General features: G+C 36.8%; 1 protein-coding gene across 1 annotated transcript in view; it reads right to left on the reverse strand.

Moving 5' to 3' along the window:
• The window catches only part of LOC127969131 (protein bicaudal C homolog 1), a 66,956-nt gene that overhangs the window by 35,948 nt on the left and 10,792 nt on the right, over positions 1–20,216 (reverse strand). The window contains exon 3 of the mRNA XM_052570842.1: positions 7,149–7,218. Coding sequence (XP_052426802.1) covers positions 7,149–7,218 — 70 coding nt within the window. The remainder of the gene's footprint in view (positions 1–7,148; positions 7,219–20,216) is intronic.

A 20,216-nucleotide genomic window follows, 5' to 3' on the forward strand; every position in this document is an offset into this window, starting at 1 on the left:
GCACTAAACCAGTCTTAAGTCACGCAGCCTGTCTGTAGTCTGTAGCAATAGCCAACAATACACTGTATGGGTCAAAATTATAGATTTTTCTCTTAAGCCAAAAATAATTAGGATATTCAGTAAAGATTATGTAGAGATTGTGATTATGACCTTTTTTATAGAACTTGTTTTGTATCAGCTATAAAATCCTGTTGGACCCATAAAATCCCAATGTTCCTCATATCTGTTGTTATGGTAATGTCTCATTTGCTCCTCACACTGTAACAGAGTCATTCTGGGAAGAAATTTATTTCCTTGGGATCAAGAGGGCGAGTCTATTGTATCCAAAATCTACCGACAAAAGAGCCAAAGACGTTCATTTAAAGGAGGGAACCTTAAATCCCCTCTAGGTCCACTGTGGGAGCATACTGGGCCGCACACGCCAGCAGCCTAACAGCTCTCCATGGAGACAAGAGCCCGGTCTGATTCAACCGTGTGGTGGACCGGGTGATAAGCATTGGAAGAACGGAGCGCTTCGGACTGTTTTTACAGCTGCTGCCCCCCTTTAAGAGCAGGCCAGTGGGAGTTCTGTTCTCCTGTCCTCCTATAAATCTCTTCATACAGCAGCCTGAGATTTATTCAGGGCTCTGAGTTGGACTGGCCAAGATGGGCTAGGAGTGAGGGTGAGTCAGAAATGTCAGCCAGGTTTCTCCATCTTTGTGTGAGAAGATGGCACGGCCCAGGCAGAGAGAGCAGCGAAACACTCAAAGTCTGTGTTGTTTAAGCATAGCTGAACTGATAATGGTCGCTCAACACTCTCAGAAGAAAAGGTACAAAAGCTGTCACTGGGGCAATGTTTTTTCAAAAGGTGTTATATAGATATATTTTTTTAAAATTATTTACCAAAGAAAATAATGTTATAAAACGTTCTGTTCATTAAAAAAATGAACTCAAAAATATTAAGCAACATAACTTTTCTAACACTGATAATGATATAAAATGTTTCTCAAGCAGCAAATCAGCATACATGTATTAGATCTATCTATCTATCTATCTATCCATCCATCCATCCATCCATCCATCCATCCATCCATCCATCCATCCATCCATCCATCCATAGACCATTTTATAGAAAATTTAGCTGTCAAAAGACTGACATTTAATTGAATTGATGCTTCTTCGATTTACAGTGATTTAGATTTTATTTAAATGTCAACAAAGCAGCATTCACAATACATGCTATTTTTGTAATATGATGTATTTGCGATTGAAAAAAATAAAAATAAAAAAAAACAGGCCAAAAGTTTGCATGGTAATTACATTGTGAAAAGTGGTTCTTGACAAAAAGGTTGACAAATAGCAGTGCTTAGTTAGCAGTGCTTTCTTTTTTCAAGAAAGATAAGAAAGACTGGCTTTTTTTCCTTTTTACAATAACATGCACAGATGACTCATTCGAAAAGACAATGAACGTGCATTAACAAAATAAATACAGGGTCAATTCTGAATCCCAACTTGAAAAGTTCCAGCAACACATGAAATGTTGCTAATTTTAGAACAGGACATTCACTGCATGCCGCTAAGATACAACAAAGTGGATATCATTTTGATTTAATGTCAACATGCAAACACCGAATGAAAACTCTGAAAGAAGCAAAGTCTTTCAGAGTAAATCAAACTCAACCTTTTCTTGTGACAGTGCTCTGTGAAGGTCTGCGGAGCATCAGCCTGAGCTTTACGATGGCAAATGAGTGAAACAGACAGCGAGAGACTTCAGAGACTAAGATGAAAATACCCTACATCAGTTCAGACTCTGCAGAAATGGAATGCGTCCTCAGGAGCCACATAAATATACCGCAAGCTGCATTTCCACTTTTAACACACAAAAGAGTCTCGAGGCCATTTCTAGTTCCTAGCATTCCCGTTATGGCCCATCCAAAGGCGATGATGACTGCATTAGTTGTGATGGCTCTTTGGCCAATTGAGGAGAGGGATAATAGCACATAACTGTGGGTGTTGGTCCAATCCCAGATGATCCATGGTTCCAGAGACTTTTAGGAGCCTGTAAATGTTTCTGCAAAGTATCTGTCATTATTAAGCAGCTGAGGTCTTGATATTACTAAGCACTTTCCGCCACCAAGAGACATGCCTAGCATACAGATGAAAATATTAAATTATTAGTAATCTTCAGTTTTTTGGCAGAAAAATAAAATCGGTAAATGCTGGTTCCAGTAATGACGCTCACAGTGAAAAACAGTGGACTGTTAAAATGCAAACTAAACTCAAACGATTTTACCATAGTGCATGATTTGTAAATGAATACATTTTGAAGCTTGCAACACAAAACCAGCTCTATATGGCTTTTCTGATGTAGTAAACTTGCTCAGTAGCTACATACACTTACATAAAGTACATACATACATTTAAGTGTACAGTACATACACTTAAAAAATGTAATATGTAATTTGTAATTTATAAAACAGTTTGAAGTAATGCACAAACACGGTAAATCTAATGGCCTTAAAAGTATTAGACAACATATTAATCTATTCAGTCACATAAATTATAACATTATGGGCCAATTCACAGGAAATTGTATAATCTATTTTTGTTAAAGGGGGGGGTGAAATGCTCGTTTTCACTCAATCTCCTGTTAATCTTGAGTACCTATAGAGTAGTACTGCATCCTTCATAACTCCAAAAAGTCTTTAGTTTTATTATATTCATAAGAGAAAGATAGTCTGTACCGATTTTTCCCGGAAAAACACGACCGACTGGAGGCGTGACATATGGGCGGAGCTAAAGAATCACGAGCGCCAGTAGGCTTTTACTTTGAGAGCATGTGGAAACTAACTGTGACATTACCGTGAGGAAAAAGCCATCATCCAAAACAAACCATGGCTTACAGTCAGATTCAGCCGTTTATTTATGATCCAGAATCAGATCCCGAGGCTGAAACTGAACGAGAGCAGCAGCAGCAACGACTCGCTCCGAGCGGGGCTCGCACCCAGGTCTCTGGCATGGGAGGGGACGCACTAACAAGGAGCTAGAGATATTTTAAGCAGTTTTACTCACCGCCTGCGGTTCCAACACACGATCGTGACCCTTTTTCGTTGGGATTGCATCAGCCTTAAGAAATAAACGATACGCAAATCCGTTGTCAAACTGGGCCTTGTTTGTAAAACAAGCATCTTCAAAATGCAGGGAACAAACACAAACACAAACTCCGTTGATGCTCTGTAAAAATAAACTCCATCCACTGGTCCCTTAATGCTGTTTTTTTTTTTTTTTGTAATCTGTGAAGGGTTTCACACACTTCTTTTGTGACTTTTCGCGACGCTCTTGCTCTGATCAGTGAATCGCTCAGATCAGTGAGTCTGTGTTCAGCCTCGCTATACGGGAGCGCGCGCTCTTCCGGCAGAAGTGTCCTAGGACCCATATAAGGAAATTCCGCTCCATCTAACGTCACACAGAGCCATACTCGAAAAAAACTTTCCGAAACTTGTGACAAACCGGAAGTAGTATTTTGGGAACAAAAATACTCCTTCAAACGTACAACTTAATTTTTGAAACTTTGTCCATGTTTAGCATGGGAATCCAACTCTTTAACAGTGTAAAAAACTCAGTATGCATGAAATAGCATTTCACCCCCCCTTTAAAAGTTATCAGAATGTAGATAATCGGTTTAGGGCTACAACATTCAATCCCTTAAACTACAAACATCTCTGCTTCTCAACAATCACATACACACAAAAGAGGCGGACCCAAAGTCAAGGCTGTTGGCTTAATCGCATGCTGCACTATCTAGCTGAACGGTGCCTGGTTTCTTCCAGAGGTGTTGCGCAGGATCAACACATCTTAACGGTCATAATAAGCTGCAGACAGACTCGCAGGAAACAGCAGGTCCCTGAAGGCCACAAAGACTAAGCCGGGCCTGGTGCAGTCCACATGTCAGAACTGTGCATGTGTTTTTCATCATTAATTAGCTTGGATGTTTGCTGCATTCGGTCACCAGATAACCGCAAATGATTATGTAACATTTTTGTCAGCGCAGGCAATGCCCGTGGCGGCACGCCAACATAAACCACACACAGGAATGCGAATGGCCTTTGACTTGGGCCGTGACCCTGAAAACACATTGTTAGCCCATATGAACTTGATCTGGTGTTTGTTTGGAATGGCCAAGCTGTTGTTGTCATTGTTTGCATTCCGTCCTCTTGATCGCAATATTATTACTGTTGCCATAAGCTCTTAAAACTTTACAGAGAAATGAAACACTTGTATGATTGCGTAACAAATGTTTGATGAACATTATGGCTTTGAAAATATTTCGGTATCAAAGGACACTCAGTACAGTTTGCGGTGACCTCTGTGATTCATTTGGAAATTATTGAATTGGGTGTTGGTGTTAGGTGTTGTGGAATTACCATGGTACAGTGTTGTTTCAGATGGTCATACTATGGTCCTGCAATTGCTTCTTGGTTTACCAGAGTATTCCAAGAATAAAGTTACTTTCAGAAAATTATTACCATGGTATATGCCAAAACATATGTTTACAGGTCCAAAATAAATCTAATATGGTATTATTGGTATTTATACTTTGTGTTCTATTATCTAAATGTTTGTTGGTAAAACTTTCATATTTTAATTTTCATCAAGGCTGCATTTATTTGACAAAAATACAGTAAAAACATTAATGTAATCTCAAATATTATTACACTGATTTCTATTTTATATGTGTTAATCATGTATTTCTGTGATGCAATGCTTCATTTTCAGCATCATTACTTCAGTCTTCAGTGTCATCATCTTTCAGAAATCATTCTAATATGCTGCTCTGCCGCTTAAGAAACATTTGCATAATATTTTTGTGGAAACTGTGATGCATCTTTTTCAGGATCCTTTGACGAATAGAAAAGACCAGCATTTGTTTGAAACAAATCTTTTTTTAAATTATAAATGTCTTTAGTGTTACACCTGATCAATTTAATTAATCTTTGCTGAATAAAATATTACTTTCTTTAAAAAATTTTTTTTAATGTAAGTAGTCAGTTTACTAAAAAAGCACAAATGCACATACATTATAAGCCATAAACATCTTGAAAACATCTGCTAAATGTGTTAACATCCAACAGGGTGCATTTTAGCCATTTGCTTGCAATGCATGTTGTTCTGGGTGGTTGCTTACTTTTCCAAGTCAAAAGAGTCAAATATTCTAAGTCGGAATGCTTAGAAAAGCAATAGTGTACCTCTTCTCAAAAAGCCACATGATTTAATCATTCATTTCAACATTCATTTTTACGTAGCATGCCTTTTTCCACAGCAGCAGTTCAGGTCGACTTATGTGCCAGAGTTGAATATGTAAAGTGGTAAAACGGAACAACTGACTGGACTCGAACATGATACTAGTGATTAAGATGATTCCAAAACAAATGAAGCAGCCCAGTGCAAACCTCATGAATATCCAGTGATAAACTGTAAGTATGAAAATATTCCAAACAAACATTGTCAAAACAGGACTGATAATCTAACACGCAAATTGTCCTCTTCTTACAATGATTAGACAGAAGTAATCAGGGTAACCAAAGCTGAGATACTACTAGAAGGATTCATCTGACCCTGAAGCCAAGATACTGTCAGGGATGACTATGTGAAGATATTTAAAATGTTGTTGTAAATGTCATTTATGTAACACTTCGATAAGACAAATTCCAGTGAAACAAGAGCAAGGGTGTTGAATGCTAAACAGTACCAGGGGTGCATTTACATGCAACCAAATAATTAATTTATAATCAGACTGATTATTCATGTGAACTGATTTTCGATTTATATAAATAATCTGTTTAATGTGAAAATTTTAACCATGTAAACCCTAGGATTTTACTACTTTCTTAATCGGATTAAAAAGTACTTTGCACACATTAGGACTGGCTGGCATTAGTTTGTACTGTATGATACATATGAAAATATTACCAGCACATCTGAAAAATAGGATGCACAAATAATCAAATTTCTAATCACGATTACAATTATGGATGCCACAATTACGTAATCATTCAAAGTGGCAATTAATTGTTCAACGTCTATGTGCTTAAGTTGCGTTTCCTTTCTTCGTTTCTTTCTACATGTTATCTCAAAGGTTTTTCCATTGTTTTAATTTTAGTTTTAGAATAACACTGTAATAACATTTATATTTTTACTTTTTTATAATTTAAACAAGAAACCAATGCGATGAATATTTGACATAATCGCGCAGCCCTAGTTTATGTTGAACATCATCTGACCAAACCCAGAAAACAGCTCTCATATCTTCTGCTTGTCGGAGAATGTGTTATAGATTAAGGCGATATCTATAGACTTTTAAGGCAATCAGTTAAACTAGCTAGCTCTTTTTATTGTTGATGATTATTGGTCAGTCGAGGAGGGTGAGAAGTGATTTACATGAGACACAACATGTTTTGGGGTGCCTGAAATTTTTTAAAACAGGTTTCAACATGCACATTTTTGGAAACGATACTGTTGTTGTGTAAACTATGAAAATTATGAATTTGGTAAAATGGTGACGTCATATGTATGCATAATTGCTTTTTACTTGTTACATACATCCAGAGACGTGGTGTTTCTTTACAAAGTGGCGTCGCCAACTACTGGCCAGGCATGCATAATGCAGTAATATTGGACATTTTTGTGGATTTATGTAAACGGGATCATTTTGACAATGTTTCTACCTATATGCAAATTTGTTCAAGAATGCAAAAGAAAAACATAAAAAAATTTCATCTTGTTTTGTAAACATATTGTTTTGTCATATTTGCTAAAAAGCTTTTCTGACAGATATGTTAATTTCCTTTTTAGGTATATCATCAAGGCAAAAATGGCAAGTATGTACTGAAGATATGGTAAGATTTTTGCAGTGGCTTTTTCTGGGCATTTCACGTGCATAGACATCTTGTTTAGAATATATGTAATGCACATATAAACAAATATCGGGTTGCAAAGTTTCATATGAACTGAACTTTCAGAATCTCAAATTGGATTGCTTTCATTCCAGTGAGTGCATGTAAATGAGTAACAGAAAAATGCCACAACTAAGAAACTAGTATATATATACACACACACACATGTTCAGCAGAGCATGTTTCAGATCAGATGAGGGACACCACAGGTCTTACCTTTCTTTGACTTCGCACCGATCTTTAGCTTGGAAGGCCAGGCAATCTGAGTATCTGTCTCCTCCATGACCTGTGGAACAGAAAATTAGGAACCTATTTAAAAGACCATATTCTACATGGTTTTCCGGAAATTCCATATACACTAATATTTTTAGTGAAGTTTATTTATTTATTTATTAAATTATTTTTTTTATAACCGAGCACTAAGCTCAAAATCAGCATATTAGAATGATTTCTGAAGGATCATGTGACCCTGACGTAATAAAGCTGAAATAATTCTGCTTTACTATCACAAGAATACACAGGAATTACATTTATGCAGAAATGCATTCAAATAATAATAAAAGAACAGCTCATTAAATTTCAAAAATATTTAACTGTATTACTGTTTAACAGTATTTTTGATTAAACAAATGCAGCCTTGGTGAGCAGGAAAATACTTCTTTCAATTATTCCAATCTTCTGACCAACAGTTTATAATATTCACATTATGTGAACATTTTAAATACTTGCAAAAAAGGTACATCGACTATATGTATAACTTCATCTTAACTATCAAAAAATGTGATAAAGTTGCTGCATGTATAGGACTGCTGTTTGTCTTCTCATCCTCTCCATAGTAACGGTCAACATCCGAAATTGGGACCACCATGGTGATTCACATTCCAATGATCTGATGTTGGTCATCTGAATGATATGTCAAGAGCTTGTCTGCCTAATATGTTATTAATAATGACATACCACTAATAACTTAACAACATCAGAGAAGAGCCAAGAAAAAGAAATGTGCATTCGTGTCAAGATTACATTTTCACAGTACTGAACAGGGGAGGGGTTTTTGACCTTTCTTTGAGATTTAGATGACACGAAAAAGAAAACAACATGAATATACAGGTAATTCATAATCAAAATATTTATCCCTTAACCTTTACAACATGATGCTTTGGGAATTTTATTTGGACAAACTAACTTTATTCCATGTGGTTAACCAGACTGAAACACCTGTGTTCAGTAAGACAGTAAACGAAAAGTGTTAAAGATTTTTAGGTTTTTGTTATGCATGTAAAATCAAAAGAAGTTTCAAACCAACTAGACCACCTCAGAAGACACATAAGGGTATCGACTGCTTTAAAACTGTCCTATTGGTCAACTACACATGCATTGAATGGACCTACAGATTCATTTATTTTTTAAAACAATATTTTTTGGTGTGTGACTGTTATAAACACTTAGGATCTCATGAGGGTGAGTAAATGACAAAACTGTAATTTTTTCAATAATTTGTTTGAGGTACATCAATATGGTCTAAACATTATAATAAAAATTTTAATGAATGGATTTGAAAATATTGAACTTATGAACAACAAGTTACCATTTGTTTGCCAAATAACATCAATCCCCAACATAAAACTGTACGTAATATATTCACATTTACATTTAGTCATTTAGCAGATGCTTTTATCCAAAAGCGATCTGTTGAAACTGTGATGATCCATTGCGCTCTGTCAGATTTGTTGTTCAGTAAGAGTAAAATAATACCACCTAATTGCAGTAAGCAAATCCAAGCAAGGGACTATAAATGGAAAACAGAAAATATCCCTCTGAATATTTTCAGCATTACAAATGGAGAAAGTAAAAGTCCACAGCCATCGGGAGAGAGTTTGAACAGGATGTGAGGGCCAGTAAAGTGCTTGTAAAAGTCATTGTGCAGCTGTATCTAGCGATACCAGCAGTGGCCAGTACAGTCCCTTTGCTGTCAGATTGTTGCTGTCTGGATAACTACAGAGTCTTGACTCTGAACGATCTCAACTAAGTAAGAAGCAAATAAGCTGATATCACTTCTGGGCAGTAGGAAATTCCAAGGACTGTAACTAGCAGATGTCACCTCTGGCTCTGTTCCAAATCCTAGTAAGCCCTCTGTGGGCATCACAAATACTCCAGATGTGAAGGCTGGTCTAAATGCTTGGCACTAAACTGCATTATTATGCCTTTTAAGATGCCTTCTTTTTGCTGAATTCAAAATCAATATCGCACATTATTACAAAAAATAATTGGAAATAGCCTATGTTACTCTATATTTTTCCCAAAAACGTACCTACCGTATATATACAATTCACTGCAATTTCCAACTGAAATGAACACTAGAAGTAGTAAAACTTGTATTAGTTTTTTTTTCCAAAAACTTTGGGCAGTTTACCCGATTAATGAATTTATATGTTCTTTCCACAATAATATGTTATTATTTCAACATGCTATTACCAGAGCACATGATTTGTAAACTAATACATTATGAGATTTTCATCACATAACCAACTCTATATGTATGGCTTTTCAAATATAGTAAACTTGCTCGATAGTTCACCCGGTACAGCATTACACTTCTGAAGCAGAACATGTACAAGTCACAGTGAAAGTTCAAAATCCTCTAGCATCAAGTTAATATGGCATGGTTTCTTCAACAAAAGCTTTTTTATCTCCTGTTTGCTTTTGCTAATTCTATTGGTTAGGTTTAGGGTAAGGTTTAGTGTTGGTGGTATGTTCATTTCCGAACTGCCATGACATATTACAACAAATGCAATAAAACGATGCCTAATTTGCGTTAATCTGGTTTGGATAAAAATGTATGTGCTTTTAACACCACTCACTGGCCATTTTAAAAGTCCCGTGAAAAGTGTAAGAAGCAACATAACATCATTTTGCAGTAACTTGTATGTGGATCTGTTGCCTATGAACAGTGTTCAAAATATGATTTCATTTCAGATGCTGCTTTCGAAGGTAGTTAATATCAAGGCAGTATGTAATGTTTTGGAACAGTGTGTTGAATGCTCGTGGTCCCAATGTTGGTCTCATATTCCTCTTTTATGGTTCTTTATCAATTATGACTTTGAAGAATTCTGTTTGCTCTGTTTTAGACAGACTCAGTAAGAGAACATGGGCTGGCATCCTGCTATCTGACAATGACACGCTTAAATGCTTCTGTGAATGCTGTTTTTGGCAAAGCTGTGCCCGTTTAAAAGATGATTTCAAGAGACCACACACAGCTCCAAAAAACTTACTCAGCCAAATGTTCCATGTTACTGGACAAATCTTTAACAGCTCTAATGTTCTTACAAATTAAATGGACTATTCATTTAACAAGTCCAGAATTAATACTCAGCTCTGGTTGCCCAGAGACATTTCAAGGATATTGTGTTTTTAGAGCCAGATTAAATGTCATATTATTCTATGAATTTATCAAATAGGATGTGAATATTCAGGTGACGACAAAAGTACAAAGAGCCTAAGATAACTTTGGTAACACTTTAGTATAGGGTCCAATTCACACTAATAAGTAGTTGCTTATTAGCAAGTCTATTACTAAAATATTGTCTGTTTATTAGTGCTTATAGGGTACATATAATGCATGACATCCATAATCCTACCCAATACCCTAAACTTAACAACTACCTTATAAATTATTAATAAGCAGCAAATAAGCTTGTGTGTACACCATGTGCCAGACTACTAAGGACTTTGCGTTATATATTAAACCATGTGATTACTCTATGTTTTTGGTGCGAGCACACTCCTGCTGCGCTCCACTGTGAGAATGGACAAAATGATGCAAGACTGTGTTTGCCTCCTGTTTCCTGCCCCGTTCCTGCTGTGCAGTCCCACAGGTGTTCGGCAAGGAATTCTAGGCCTTACAGGACCAGACTCAAATTTGGGCCTTAGTTAAAAAAAAAAAGTCACAGCTTTGAGTGTCATTATAAAATACGAGGGACCTTCTATTGACACAGCTGAGGCTCTGAAGTGTGTTTGGTCCAATGGGTCGGGGTGATAATGTTCCTGTTTTTATCAAAGTTTGGGTACGTAAGGACCGTGAACTTACACAAGTGAGAGAGACACGTAATACAAACTCACCTTAGCATCAGAGACATTTGACTTGCAGGGTAAGAAACAAACCTCAGGGTTTTTTTTACATAATCATATGGAATGGAAGGAAAAGCCTCAACCTGTTTCTACAGCGGAGGCCGGAACTGTATAATATCACCCTCTTTTTTTTGATCTCCTCAAAAAATTGCTATCTTTGAAGATTCCCTTCCATAAACAGAAAGCATCGGGGGAGTTGAAAAACAAACCAGGGTGCTCTATTCGTGCTCACTGAAAACAAAAGCACATCTACTGCTCCGCAAAGAAACCGTACGATTTGCTAAAAGCTCTCAAATCAACAGTGACTAACCACTCAACGTCATGCTGGCCCTCTGAGCAGAATGAAAAACAAACTATTGCTAGTTTTAATGAATTATACAGAGAAAGCGACCAAAACAAGACAAAAACTAGAACGCCCCCATCCTGTTATAACCAACAAAGCTGACACCGCATGTTTATACAGCTTTGTGTGACTGTTTGAGTCTTGCAGTACAGCTTCACTCTGTTCTGGACTCGTGAATACTCTCATTATAATTTAACAGGAGTCTAAAGTCATCTGTTCCAAGGGTGATATTTACTTTACTTTTTCAAATCAGACTCAAATCAGATCTTAATTGTTATAGACTGATTATATTTACATGCACACCTATAATCAGGATGCAGCCATATTCTGAATATAATGTTTTGAAGCAAAATGTTACTTTTGTTAATATAGTTTTTCACAATAGAACTACTTTTTAAAAATTATTGAACAATAAGGACTCAAACACTTTTAGCCCTCACACAACAAATGGAATAGGACGGACAGTTGTTAATTTGAATCGGAATCAGAATTTAGGGAATCAGAATTTTTCTTTTTACAAATTCAGGGAATCAAATTGTGGAATTTACATGGCTTAATACTAATTAGAATATTGCCAAATTCTGATTAATAATTCTGATTAACAGAATACTGACATGCATGTAAATCACTGAATTGCTAAGCAAGTACACAATTGTTGTAAAAAAAAAAATGGAGCAAAATTGTTCAGTCCCATTTTTTATTTATTTATTATAAATTACTTTCACACAATAGGCATGTTCTAATCTAGCCTTATTTATAAAATGAGTCATAAGAATCCATGTGTGAATAATAAATACCTTGACTACATGTTTGTTTGTTAGTTAATGTATTAATTAACACTTCGGGGTAAGTTTTCACACATGAATTCATATGACTCGTTAAGGTTCGTTCTTGATTAGTGCATGCCTTAACTCATCATTCACTCATATTAAACTAATATTTAATACGCTACATGATTATTAATGTACTGCCATTGTAACATGTTACTGGAAAGGTATATCTATCCTATTTATTTTATTAAAATCTCCTATTTTATAACTGGAAAATTGATTTGCTACAGTTTTTTAGTTTTTTGGGACTTGCATTGTATCTTTTAAAATGATGGATGTCATTAAAAATAGGTAAATTATCAGAAATAAGCAACCTCTTGGTAATCATAAAGCTTCTTGGATTATATTTTTAATGCATATAATTGTAGTATATATAATACACTTTAAAACAGTATTGAAATCCTGTTGTTGCCATAGTAATGGCCCATTACAAATTTTAACTTGCCTTTCTTTTTGCTCTTAACAGCTCCCACTCTCATACTTTCCAGCATTTCAGTATAAAAAAGTGTATCTCTAAAATTACAGGAAAGAGAAACAGTTACTGTACAGTTCTCAGCAGAGGTCAAAATGGATTAAACTGAATTTTTGAATTGATTCCTTCTTGTTGTAAACACGGAGATGTGGATTGCAGTTGGTGTTAGTAAAAACAGTAGGTAATTCAGCTGGGATTTATACTTGGGTGGTGAAAAAAAACTCTGACATTTTGGATTCAGGCAGCAATAAAATCAAAGACTAGTCCATGAAAATCCTGGAAATAGCTTACATTCCCATAAGAAACAATTACCGGGCTTTTGTCAATTTTTCTTCCAAATTTACAGTTTGGGTCCTTTACCTGATAAAAGTAACACAATTTAAAGTGCTAAGGTTAATAAGCATAACTGGTTTAGGATTATGAATGTAAACACAAGCATACATCAAAAATGCACTCGGGGCTCTCAGAGTTCTTAGCTGCAGTTCTATGAAGACTGAAGAAGAGATTGAATGAGCCACTGAATCTTGAACCAGTGCTGTTTTGCACATCGTCCAAACCTCTGCATCGATGCATCGCTGAGGTTCCAAGCTGCTTAAACTTCTAGACAAACGATCAAAGCAAACCTACGCTGTTAATTGCCCACAATCAAATCAGTCACTTAGAAACTTGGACAGGACAAGGCCGTTATTTTCATTGATGGTATCCATGATCAAAAAGCACATGGCTGAATGGCTAGATATCTGTCACTTGCATGGCTGAGTGGAGCATTATTCATTAGCATAATAGAAACCAGCCCGTTTTATTATAAAAAAACAGAACGTTCAACATATATTATGACCATCGATATGTAACCAGCTTGCTTCAGTATGAGCGAGTGACTCGTTCACTTAAACATGCTTTTATGACAAATGTTACAAATCCCAAAGGAAAATGAGCTCAGAGGATTTAATATTCAGTGGCACAGAGTTCCGTTTTTAACTTTGACTACTTGCTTTTTTAAATCAATCATCATCTAATACGCTCACACTGACCAACACCCCATTTCAAAGAACTTCGCTTAGGATCAAGGCAAGAAAGCAAGCCATTCTTCAAACTGTAGAACATTTCACAATGGAAATGTTTACAGCACGGTTTCTGTAAGATGAATTGAGTCTCTAGAGGCCCAAAGCGCTGTTAACTCATCAAAGATGTGCATTTTGCTCCTTTGAAGGGATACAACGGCGTCCAACGAAAGGAAATGTACTATCACATTCAAAACAGTTCTCTCGATTTGAGTTAACGAGAACTTATAAATAATTTCCCGACCTCACACACACACACACCCTGAGATCCAGGCTTGGGAAAATCCCTCGCCTTTTGTTTTGGGAAAAATGCTCAGTAGAAAGGTCAAAAATCAGTCCAGCCAACCAGAGCACTTCATTATTACGTTCAGCGGAAATCAGGCAGACAGACAGTGAGCAAGAGCATTGTCAAGTCATCTATCATGAGGCGCAGGAAAAGCCTGGCAATATTACAAATTGGCAGAGTAATTCCAAATGATCCCTGTCGCAAACAGATTCCCTTCTATCTGTGTGAGGCACAAACACCCGCTGAGGGCCAGAAGTTTGATCCATCGCGCCAGAGCACGGAGGCTTACCTCACAGCTCGTGTGTCACATCCAGCGAACAGGATTGTGGGTGGAGGGCTAGGAAACGGCCCAAATCTGTGTTTCCATAAGCGCACGGCTTCAGCGTACTGTGCAAGATGTTGTTGCTCACCCTGTGCAGCGTTGAGATTGGCATCCTGCACGACTGACGAATCGTGTTTGTTTTTCTATAAATCATGACATCTTGTCACATAAATAGGCAAAACACAGACTCGTAGACAAAAACAAGGATTCAGCAGCGAGGAGAAATACAAACCAGGAAGGATCAGGAAAGGGTGAGAACATCACAGGTGCAAATTAGTAAGTAAGTCAAATTTAAAGATATTTTATCGAATGTTAACATTGCTCTTTTCCATGCATTGAACATAAATGGTAACCAGAAGCTAAAACAAAAAACAAAAAAACAATTATAGAATCATCATGAAAGACTTTTGCGCAATATTCTAAGGGTCCTATCACACACCCAGTGCAATGCAGCGCAAGGTGTGGCGTAAGTGTTTATGCTAGTTTCAGCTCAACGCAGTTCTCATTTTCCCATCGTCCTCCACATTGTTTAAAAAGCAAATGCATTTGCGTCCATTTGTGCGCCCATGGGAGTGCTGGTCTAAAAAAGAGGTCTGTTCAGGCGGATTGTTGGTGCGTTGCTATCTTGAGGAACTGAAATTAGACTGCATCATAGTCCAACTCGAACCTCGTCTAAAGTCTGGCACAATAATTTTTCTTTGTTATTTAAAGAGCGCGTTAGTAATATGAGTGGGTGCACAACACATGTACACTTTCCTTATTACTCACACATGACACGCAGCAGCACACAAACACATATATAAAAAAATTACATTCCGCCATGTAAATAGCGAACCCACCATGGCGCAACTGGCTTTTAAAGGGGATTGGCTTATTGCACGTAACGCCCAAAAAACACCCATTACTCATTAGGAGAATAGGGACGGCCCGTTTAGACCATTCGCACAAAACATGCAAAACAACAATAATCCAAAAGTGAGATTTTTCTTTTCTTTTTTTGTCAGGGGAACCAGGGTGATATTAACTTCTGAAATGCCCTACAAATATGCCTCATGGACATTATGAAAAATAACTTTTTTGGGGGGGCTTCCCATGGAAGAAAGAGATTCATACAAATTTATTATGAAAGACATGATGAGTGAATGATAACACAATTTTCATTTCTGGGAAATTACTCCTTTAATAATCATAAAATACATCAAATGTACCTCAGAGGGAGCTCAGATTTCAGACACTTTTAAAAGCCCAATACGAAATAGATTAAATTATGGCACACAGTACAATACAGGTCTTTGTACAGAAAAGTGCCATGTTTACTTTTTGCACCCACCCTTCTTGTTAAGGCTTTTCATAGTTGATCCAGCCAGCATGCACCTGCTTTTCATTTCCCTCCCAAAATTCCACATCAGCCTGTTGACAAATAACTTTACAACAGTTTACAATCCATCTTCATTCTATAAACAACTGAGGGTTTGAAGGGGCAGAGAAGAGTTTATAAAATGAGTTAGCAATGACGGTAATCCATACCAGAGATGAAAAACTGCATCATGCAAGACCAGACAAACATTTATCTATTAATTTCATTGTTTCATTTGCCTAAAATAAATAATCTAACTATACTAAAACACAGATGTTTACATTTTCTCACGCAAGCCTGTGTCGCCACAGTGCTAGGGTGGATGGTGTCAGAGCACTGCTGTAAACATCGATAATGTCTTCTGATTGTTCATTAGCAAATTACTATGCCATTGTGAGTGTTGAGAGAGGTGTGTACGTGATTGCTTACTTGCCCAAATTAAAAGAGCCTCTATGATATTCTAGGCCCTAAATATGGAACTTACAGTATTTTCTAGGGCTTAAAAAAAACAATAGCAGTTTTGTTTTTCTCATAAAAAGTGTTACTGCGAATTAAAATCTGCAAAAAAAAAAAAAATGCTTATTTGCAACTGTGCTTGTTTGTTGGGATTTTTTGATTATATGTCAATAGGTCATTTTTATATCTGTGTTTTAAAATCAAAATATATACATTTTTATTCAAGTCAAAAATATTATTTAACATCACAAGATCAATCTAAATAAATTAGTTTAAAATTAATGTCCAAAGCGATATTAAAGTGCATTCAGACTAACATTAATTTACTTAAAGGGTTAGTTCACTGAAAAATGAAAATTATTTCATTAATAACTCACCCTCATGTCGTTCCAAACCCGTGAGACCTCTGTTTATCTTCGGGACACAGTTTAAGATATTTTAGATTTAGTCCGAGAGCTCTCAGTCCCTCCATTGAAACTGTGTGTACGGTATACTGTCCATGTCCAGAAAGGCAAGAAAAACATCGTCAAAGTAGTCCATGTGACATCAGAGGGTCGGTTAGAATTTTTTGAAGCATCAAATACATTTTGGTCCAAAAATAGCAAAGACTACGACTTTATTCATCATTGTCTTCTCTTCTGTGTCTTTTGTGAGAGAGTTCAAAACACAACAGTGTAGTGATATCCGGTTCGCGAACGAATCATTCGATGTAACCGGATCTTCTCGAACCAGTTCAGCAAATCGAACTGAATCGTTTAAAACGGTTCACGTCTCCAATACGCATTAATCCACAAATGACTTGAGCTGTCAACTTTTTTTAATGTGGCTGACCCTCCCTCTGAGTTAAAACAAACCAATATCCCGGAGTAATTCATTTACTCAAACAGTACACTGACTGAACTGATGTGAAGAGAGAACTGAAGATGAACACTGAGCCGAGCCAGATAACGAACAAAAGATTGACTTGTTCTCGTGTCATAATGACATAATTTTCATTTTTCGGTGAACTAACTCTTTAACATTTGTTCCCTGGGAATTGAACCCACAACCTTTTGCGCTGCTAACGGAATGCTCTACCACTGAGCTAAGTTTACACCAACAAAAAAAATTTAAGGTAACATCAGGTAGCGTTACATTTTTTCCCCCCACCAACCCTAAGTACAAACAATAAAAGGTCTAATAGTGATGCATGTATGTATTTTCAAACACCTCAAATAAATGAAATCAATGAGCCATTCTTTCATTCAATACTGAAAAAGCACAAAGCAACAAAAGCAAAACTATCTGGCACCTAGAACAGTCTACAAAACGAGTATTTAGATAGCAGTTTGAGTAGCTAAGCCAATATTCTCTTAGAAAACTAGTTAACATTGCTGCATTCTTTCAGAGAGATGAGGCGAGGTTTCCTGAGGTTTCGCTGTTACCTGATCAGAGCTCTCAGCGTGAGGGAAACGACTAAGGAAAGAGGGCTGAATCCCATCATTGTGCAGAATCACGGAATACCCGGTGGCGCAGACACGAAAACGCAGCAGCCATGATAGACAGGAACGCAATGTTGTTAATGAAAACACACGCAATTTTAGCGGACTGGTATCACTCTACCAAAGACATGCTCTTGGGGCGTGGGATGCTAAGTTGGCAGAAATATTTTCCTCACAGTCAAAAGACTCCTTTAAAAGAAGTCCCTTTTATACCATTTTTAAGAAACTTTTCTTTTAATGGTTTGTTGTTGTGAGATAATTTCTGAGGTCATTTTCCATGAATCCATTTGTGTCTCTGGGTGCAGGCTGAATTTCACATTCTTACATAGTGTGTTTAGATAAAGTATTTGTTTTCAGCACAAGTATGTTGACATGAGCAGAAAAATACCACTCTTATCTGCTGATCAAATTTACAAGGTTCCTTAGGAGATACACTGTGTTATTTCACAGAAGAACTATCACATCCTTCATTTTTAATATCCCCTTATACAGATGCAAAACATGGCCGGTCTAAAAGTCTACACTTTGGCGCATGAGCAGAAGTTTGCAGAAGAAAGATGCGTACATGGTTCTTCTGACAATTGGATGACCTACATTGTAAGCTGTAAATAAAAATTATTGGTTTTTACTTCAAAATTAAACATTTAAAGAAATAGTTCACCAAAAAAATAAAATTTGCTGAACATGTACTCTCCCTCAGGTTGTCCAAGATTTAGATGAGTTTTCCGAAATTTAGCATTACATCTCTTCATCACCAATGGATTATCTGCAGTGAATGGGTGCCGTCTGAGCGAGACCGTTCAAACAGCTGATAAAATAATCCACAAGTAATGTGATAAATAATCCCAGTCGACACATGAAGCGAAAAGCTGTGTGTTCATGTAATGTAACTGAATATATCTTCAAATAATTGTTTCCGAATAAAATTTAAGCGCTTTAGTTATAAAATGCTTTCTCCGGGGGGGATCAGAAGAGAAATCTGCAGAGATCAAGCAACATTTAAAAGTGAAAACAGTACAAAATAGTTCTAAAACAAATAAATGGTGTGGATTATTGTGATTTTGTTTGCAGTCATTTGGACTCTCATTCTGATGGCACCCATTCACGCCAGAGGGTCCAATGGTGATTTTTTTTTCTGATGAAGTAACAATTTATCAAACTCATCTACATCTGGGGGTTAGTACATTATCAGCAAATTTTAATTTTTGGATGTAATTCCACATAACATGCCAATTATTTGTAATTATTTGTGAAATGTACTAGCAGTTTCAGAGTGAAAATAGTTTCAAATTATATCCTACTCCATTTTGTGCGTGTGTGTATATGGAAGCATGGACTTCATGGATGCACGCGAGCAAAGTCCGTGAGGCTATAAATCCACATTTAGGGTGTCGTTTGAGAAATGGTCATTGTTAACTGTTCGTGATATGGTAGCTTATGTTTGTTTGAAAATCAGGAACTGGCGTTCCTGGAGCTTTGCTGCAGCTGCGACTGCCCAAATTTGTGGCAGCCCAAGGCTCACGGTGCAGCCAGCCATATCTTCCAGAACAGGCACTTTCCAAGCTCTCTTAACTGCGTCTGATTATTTTCCCACACCTTACAGGTTAAAACAAATGGAACTTTGACATGGACTGTAATTCTTACCAATATCGACTTGCCTGCGAGTGCGAGTGTGTTTATTTTGAAGGCCAGCATGCTTTGATTCAGGTGCTGAATATCATTCCTGCCCCGCGCTGTCTGGCTTCTCCAGTCTGTATTTATTCACAGCCTGCCAATTAGGCCAGCAAGTGTTCGCCCCAAAGACTGTTCTACCCCACTGAATCCAAATACGCCAAGTGTGCTTGTTTTGGCGGGGCCATAAACGTACAGGAGACCTGTTCTGAGTATCCTTCAGGAAAAGCAGTTGTGTCACGAGTCACTGATAGGCTCTCGAAGTAAATGTGATTTATCACACACTTCACACTTTTGCACGGATTTTCTGCCAACTTTTGCAGAAATCAGTTTTCGAAATCCATTTTATGATGCAGATTTTTAACAGGGATTTTAGCATTGCCAAGTAAATGAAGTAAAGTACCACATATATCACTCATGTAAATTTTGAAAATTTTTTGTTTGTTTGTTTTTGATTTGGAATAAAATAGTATTGTTTAATAAGGTAATAATTCAGCACCAAAGGCATACTACCGTTCAAAGATTTAGGGGGAGTAAAATCTTCATAGAAAACTGAAATAAGATCTTGTGTTTTTGTAACTGACAGTTTTCTAAATATGCTTCTTTTATATTTGAACAAAAAAGTGCTGACATTTCCCCTTGAAATGCATATACTAAACTGTAACAGGCACAATATTTGCAATTACACAAATGAGAAAAAGTGAGCTTCTTTATGTTGCCGAATACATTATTTTGATTGAAATTTGGCTGAGCAAAAACACATTGGGCATACTATACAACGCTATAAGTCCCATATTTATTCTATTACCGCAATGGTAGAATTTTGAGGCTTGAGAACCGCAAAGCTGTTGCACTGCTGTATCGTGCAGTACTAATT

This window comes from Carassius gibelio, chromosome B12 (genome assembly GCF_023724105.1).
Source record: "Carassius gibelio isolate Cgi1373 ecotype wild population from Czech Republic chromosome B12, carGib1.2-hapl.c, whole genome shotgun sequence".
In the NCBI taxonomy this organism is placed as follows: Eukaryota; Metazoa; Chordata; class Actinopteri; order Cypriniformes; family Cyprinidae; genus Carassius; species Carassius gibelio.